This window comes from Oncorhynchus clarkii, chromosome 1 (genome assembly GCF_045791955.1).
Source record: "Oncorhynchus clarkii lewisi isolate Uvic-CL-2024 chromosome 1, UVic_Ocla_1.0, whole genome shotgun sequence".
NCBI classification, from domain to species: domain Eukaryota; kingdom Metazoa; phylum Chordata; class Actinopteri; order Salmoniformes; family Salmonidae; genus Oncorhynchus; species Oncorhynchus clarkii.
In genome coordinates this window covers 38425190-38432067 of record NC_092147.1, presented here as the reverse complement: position 1 = coordinate 38432067, position 6878 = coordinate 38425190, and the positions used below count along the sequence as shown (strand labels likewise).

The 6878-nt window shown below is 43.9% G+C and overlaps 1 protein-coding gene across 1 annotated transcript; it reads right to left on the bottom strand.

Annotated features, from left to right (window-relative positions):
- Window positions 1-3874: 3874 nt before the first annotated feature.
- LOC139416183 (muscarinic acetylcholine receptor M2-like) lies at window positions 3875-6358 on the bottom strand. The gene is made up of 3 exons (XM_071164547.1): window positions 6185-6358; window positions 4918-5895; window positions 3875-4204 (listed from the first exon to the last, which is right to left on the bottom strand). Exons 1-3 carry the CDS (start codon window positions 6356-6358, stop codon window positions 3875-3877), a joined length of 1482 nt encoding a protein of 493 aa, XP_071020648.1.
- Between the last annotated feature and the right edge of the window lie 520 nt (window positions 6359-6878).

Sequence of the window (6878 nt, the reverse complement as noted above, 5' to 3'; positions counted from 1 at the left end):
GCTGAAACAGGGAGAGAGCCTTCCCCAAACTATTGCCACAAAGTTGGAAGCACAGAATCATCTAGAATGTCATTGTATGCTGTAGCGTTAATATTTCCATTCACTGGAACTATGGGGCCTAGCCTGAGCCATGAAAAACAGCACAAGACCACGATTCCTCCTCCACCAAACTTTACAATTGGCACTATACATTTGGGGAGGTAGCGTTCTCTTGGCATCCGCCAAAACCAAATTTGTCCGTCGGACTGCCAGATGGTGAAGCGTGATTCATCACTCCAGCCGACACTTGGCATTGTCCATGGTGATCTTAGGCTTGTGTGTGGCTGCTGGGCCATGGAAACCGATTTCATTAAGGTCCCGACGAACAGTTTTTGTGCTGACGTTGCTTCCAGAGGCAGTTTGGAACTCGGTAGTGAGTTTTGCAACCAAGGACAGATGATTTTGACGCGCTTCAGCACTCGGCGGTCCCATCTGAGCCGTTGTTGCTCCTAGACAATTCCACTTCACAATAACAGCACTTACAGTTGACCGGGGCAGCTCTAGTAGGGCAGAAGTTTGACAAACTGACTTGTTGGAAAGGTGGCATCCTATGACGGTGCTACGTTGAAAGTCACTGAGCTCTTCAGTAAGGCCATTCTACTGCCAATGTTTGTCTATGGAGATTGCATGGCTGTGTCCTCGATTTTGTATACCTGTCAGCAATGGGTGTTGCTGAAATAGCCGAATCCACTAATTTGAAGGGTTGTCGACGTACTTTTGTATATACAGTGTAGTTACATACAGTACCAGTCATAAGTTTGGACACGCCTACTCATTCCAGGTTTTTTATTTTTTTATCCTATTTTCTGCATTGTAGAATAATACTGAAGATATAAAAACTATGAAATAACACATATGGAATCATGTGGTAACCAGAAAAGTGTTAAACAAATCAAAATATATTTTATATTAGAGATTCTTCAAAGTAGCCACCCTTTCCCTTGATGACAGCTTTGCACACTCTTGGCCTTCTCTCAATCAGGTTCAAAAGGCCTGGGATGCATTTCAATTAATAGGTGTGCCTTGTTAAAAGTTAATTTGTGGAATTTCTTTCCTTCCTAATATGTTTGAGCCAATTAGTGTTGTGACAAGGTAGAGTGGGTATACAGTAAATAGCCCTATTTGGTAAAAGACCAAGTCCATAATATGGCAAGAACAGCTCAAATAAGCAAAGAGAAACGACAGTCCATCATTACTTTAAGACATGAAGGTCAGTCAATCCAGAAAATTTGAAGAACTAAAAGTTTCTTCAAGTGCAGTCACAAAAACCATCAAGCCCTATGATGAAACTGACTCTCATGAGGACCACCACAGGAAAGGAAGACCGAAAGTTACTTCTGCTGCATAGGATAAGTTCATTCGAATGCACCTCAGATTGCAGCCCAAATAAATGCCTCACAAGTAACAGACACATCTCAACATCAACTGTTCAGAGGAGACTGCGTGAATCAGGCCTTCATTGTCGAAATGCTGCAACCACTACTAAAGGACACCAATAAGAAGAAGAGACTTTCTTGGGCCAAAAAACATGCGCAAAGGACATTAGACCGGTGGAAATCTGTCCAAATTTGCGATTTTTGGTTCCAACCGCCGTGTCTTTGTGAGACGCAGAGTAGGTGAACGGATGATCTCTGCATGTGTGGTTCCCACCGTGAAGCATGGATGAGGTGGTGTGATGGTGTGGGAGTGATTTGCTGGTGACACTGTCAGGGATTTATTTAGAATTTCAAGGCACACAACCAGCATGGCTACCACAGCATTCTGCAGCAATACGCCATCCCATCTGGTTTGCACTTAGTGGGACTATCATTTGTTTTTCAACAGGACAATGACCCCAAACACACCTCCAGGCTGTGTAATGGCTATTTGACCAAGAAGGAGAGACCTGACCTCCATAATCACCCGACCTCAACCCAATTGAGATGGTTTGGGATGAGTCGGACCGCAGAGTGAAGGAAAAGCAGCCAACAAGTGCTCCTTCAAGACTGTTGGAAAAGCATTCCAGTTGAAGCTAGTTGAGAGAATGCCAAGAGTGTGCAAAGCTGTCATCAAGGCAAAGGGTGGCTACTTTGAAGAATCTCTAATATAAAATGTTGAACACTTATTTGGTTACTACATGATTCCATGTGTAATTTCATAGTTGTTATGTCTTCACGATTATTCTACAATGTAGAAAATAGTCAAAAATGAAATCCTTGAATGAGTAGGTGTGTCCAAACTTTTGACTGGTACTGTATATTTACAGGTGTATTCGTAGTCTTATGTTTCTCTGAATCTGTTGGTTTTGGCTGTGCAGGAAATTCTCAGTCTTCTTTCTCTCTTCTCTCTCTTCCCTCTTCTTCTCCTAGATATATATCAACAGTACTAGTGTTTTTATGTTCTTTCTCAGAATACTTACACATCTTTTTTGAACAATCTAAACCTCATTTATACTTACAGTTGGAGTCTGAAGTTTACATACACTTAGGTTGGAGTCATTAAAACCCGTTTTTCAACTCCACAAATTTTCACTCCACAAATTTCTTGTTAACAAACTATAGTTTTGGCAAGTCGGTTAGGACATCTACTTTGTGCGTGACACACGTACTTTTTCCTACAATTGTTTACAGACTTCACTTATAATTCACTGTATCACAATTCCAGTGGGTCAGAGGTTTACATACACTAAGTTGACTGTGCCTTTAAACAGCTTGGAAAATTCCAGAAAATTATTTCATGGCTTTAGAAGCTTCTGATAGGCTAATTGAAATAATTTGAGTCAATTGGAGCTGTACTTGTGGATGTATTTAAAGGCCTACCTTCAAACTCAGTGCCTCTTTGCTTGGTATCATGGGAAAATCAAAAGAAATCAGCCAAGACCTCAGAAAAACAATTGTAGACCTCCACAAGTCTGGTTCATCCTTGGGAGCAATTTCCAAACGCCTGAAGGTACCTCGTTTATCTGTACAAACAATAGTACGGAATTAGAAAACACCATGGGCACACGTAGCCATCATACCGCTCAGGAAGAAGACGCATTCTGTCTCCTAGGAGGAATGAGCCATAATCCACCCAATTTATTGTGGGAAGCTTGTGGAAGGCTACCTGAAAAGTTTGATCCAAGTTAAAAGACAATGCTACCAAATACTAATTGTGTGTATGTAAACTTCTGACCCACTGGGAATGTGATGAAAGAAATAAAAGCTGAAATAAATCATTCTCTCTACTATTATTCTAAATGTCAGGAATTGTGAAAACTGAGTTTAAATGTATTTGGCTAAGGTGTATGTAAACTTCTGACTTCAACTGTACATAGGGGAACATCTATAACCATGTGTCATAGTATATCAGCAAACAAACCTTAAGTGTCTGAACAGTGCAGAAACAGCTCTGAGCAAACCTCTGCCACTGCACCTGTTTATCAAACAAGCACTGGACAACAAGCAATCACAAGACATCAGACAGAATCACCCAGACATACTCGATATATCCAAATTCATACCATAGAGTAGACATGTCACATACCCAAAACATAACATAGACAGCCATTATGTAAACTGAGTTTAGCCACCATGTTGAAACCAAACGTTTCATGAGAATAGCAGTCTAATTTGGAACCTACTCATATAAAACCACAACCAACATAGATAGATACACATCTGAGCTGCATTTCATTCTAAGAAGTTGTCTCCACTCTCCTTCTGCTCTGGTTCAGCCTCTGCACAGATCAAAGATGACTGGGTAGGTCTGAACAATAGCTTCACCTACTTTCACCTATCCGGTCCTATCAGATCTGTGAGTATCTGAGTGAATCAAGACAGCAGCTTCGCAGCCATGACCCCTGACCCCCTGGTCCTCATGACCTCATCGTGCGTATGTTCCTGTACTGGCAGAGCAGCAGCTGTCTGAAGGTGTTCTTGAAGGTGGTGTTGCACAGGGCGTAGCAGGCCGGGTTGACGGTGCTGTTGATGTAACACAGCCAGTAGCCAATGGTCCACAGCGAGTTGGGGATGCAGCTGGAGCAGAAGGTGTTGATGAGCACCATCACATTGTAAGGTGTCCACGTGGCCACGAACGCCACCAGAATGGCCATGATGGTGCGCGTCACCTTCTTCTCCCGGGACGGAGGGCCCTTTTTCTTCTTCGTCTTCCTCTTGGAGCTCTGCTTGGAGTTCCTCTTTGTCACCTGGAGACAGAAAAGTGATAGATTTTTTTAGCAGTATGAATGCATTTTTTTCATGATTCTACATTCTCCCCTACCACGTAAAATATCTTGTGCTTTTTGATTATGGTTATAAGTATACACTTAGTATACAAAACATTAGTAACACATACCTAATATTGAATTAGGTTGAGGACTACAAGGTATCGAAAGGGTTCCACAGGGATGCTGGCCCATGTTGACTAATGCTTCCCACAGTTGTATCAAGTTAGCTGGATGTCCTTTGGGTGGTGGACCATTCTTGATACAAAAGGGAAACTGTTGAGCGTGAAAAACCCAGTAGCGGTGTAGTTCTTGACACAAACCAGTACGCCTGGCACCTACTTCCATAACCCTTTCAAATGCACTTCAATCTTGTGTCTTGCCCATTTACCTTCTGAATGGCACACATACACAATCCATGTCTCAATTGTCTCAAGGCTTAAAAATCCATCTTTAACCTGTCTCTTCACTTTCATCTACACTAATTGAAGTGGATTTAACAAGTGACATAAATAAGGGACCATAGCTTTCACCTGGATTCACCTGGTCAGTCTATGTCATGGAAACAGCTGGTGTTCTTAATGTTTCGTATACTCAGTGTATATATCTTTTCACTTTACACATAATTCATATTATTATTTAATGGAAGTTGCTGTCTATTCTGTTGTGCATTATATACATATATATATCAACACCTTTAACAGCGTCCGTGTCACCAGGCTGTGTTTCTCTGTTGCAGGGGTGGAATCTGTGTTGCTGTGCGTGGCTTTGTATGTCTCTCCCTCAGGCTGGGAGTTGCTTCTGATACAGGAGAGTTTGGGCCCACAGCCTTTGGCCTGGTTCTGATAGCAACACAGCGTCTGGCTGGATTTGGCCTCACCGTTTGACCCCTTCTGTGATAGGCCAGGCTCTTTCTTTTGATTGGATGATGAGGCAAGGTTGCTGACTGTTGTGGTAGAGCTATCTCTGTCTGGCCCTTCCCCTCTGCAGGGCTCCCTGTCATTCTGCTGCTGGACCCCCTCCCCGACCTTCTCTCCATCCCCACCCTCCTCCTCCTCCTCCTCCCCAGTCACAGTGCAGTCATTGGGCTGGGCCCTGCACCCATCCTCCTGGCTCTGCGATGGGCCTTCTCCCAGGCTATTCCCTGAAGGTTTCCTGCTGTTCCTCCGTACCCGGCTGCGACTGGCCTTGGATATGCGCCAGTAGAGACTGATCATGATGGCCACAGGCAGGTAGAAGGCCGCGATGGCCGTGCCAAACGTCACCGTTGCGTTGGAGAAGAACTGGATGTAGCACTCGCCAGGCGGCACCGTCCGCCCACCCGCGAAGAACTGCCAGAACAAGATGGCAGGAGCCCATAGTACGAATGACAGCACCCAGGCCGCCGCAATCATCATCCCCGCCATCATGGTGCTGCGGCGCACCGGATAGCTGAGAGGCTTGGTGATGCAGAAGTAGCGGTCAAAGCTAATGATGAGGAGGTTCATAACTGAGGCGTTGCTGACCACGTAATCAATGGACAACCACAGGTCGCACACGACCGGGCCTAAGGGCCAGTGTCCAATCACAATGTAGACAGTGTAGAGGTTCATGGAGCACAGGCCAATAATGAGGTCAGCACAGGCTAGGCTGAACAGGAAATAGTTGTTGACAGTCTGGAGGTTCCTATTGACCTTCATGGAGAGCATACAGGAGAATATTAGAAAAGACAATGATATGTGTAGAACCAGGAGTTTTTCCTGACCATGTGATCTGGCCAAGGTCACATGGTCAGGAGTAACTCCTGACCCTAACAATGTGCAATGCATTTTGCCAATATCTTTCAATCACAACACTAAAGAATAACAGGTCTCCAGTATTTTAGGTGCACTGAATATTGGCTCTCCATTATGTGACCTTTTCAACTGTATCCTAAGAATATGATTAATTTAAAAAACTAAGTGACGGATCTTTAATCCAAACCTTTATGGAGAGCATAACCAGGATGTTGCCAATGATGGTGATGAGGCTGAGTGACCCGGCCACCAGGATGATGAGGACGATCTCTACCGTCTTATAGGGACTCCCAGAGAAGAGACTGCTGCTTTCATTGTCTGAGCTGAGGTTGGAGTAGTTGGTGAGGTTGAGCGTCTCCATCTTGTCTGGTCTTGGTTATCCTTTTCAAGTATGCTTTGGGGCCAATCTCAGAACTATAAGATACACCTGGTAATGACAAAGATTACATACGCTTTTGACAAGAGATTCTCCATTAAGCCTTCTTTTTAGTCCAGGATAAGGCTTAATCTGTGTCCAGGAAACCAGCATGAGTGCATCTCTTTTAGTGTGTGTGTGTGTGTGGGTGTAAGCATTTTCTCTGTACTCCTCACAATCAACTACCTGATGATGTTGTACTTGGTTCCTTTGTGATTTCCGACACCAGCTTCCTGACTGGTAGAGGAGAGAGCAGGTGTGTGTTCCTTTACCCAGGTGTGAAAAAAAATGGCCGGTGAGCAAATAAAGGCCCTTTCCCGTAGCTGCAGGGTTTAGAAGATCCACACAGTAGTGTCCTATATCTCAAAATGAATATGCAGTATCACCCCTGGATATTTTAGGACAGGCATGAAGGAAGAACATTCTCAGATCCAATTTACAAAGGATTATTGGTGAGCAGCAATGA

What these genes read in the sequence shown, in the direction of transcription:
- LOC139416183 (XM_071164547.1), bottom strand. Translation starts at nt 6,358, where the DNA reads ATGGAGACGCTCAACCTCACCAACTACTCCAACCTCAGCTCAGACAAT. An exon ending in TGGTTATGCTCTCCATAAAG is followed by an intron (nt 5,896 to 6,184) that starts GTTTGGATTAAA and finishes CTCTCCATGAAG; the next exon opens with GTCAATAGGAACCTCCAGAC. An exon ending in TGACACGGACGCTGTTAAAG is followed by an intron (nt 4,205 to 4,917) that starts GTGTTGATATAT and finishes TTCTGTCTCCAG; the next exon opens with GTGACAAAGAGGAACTCCAA.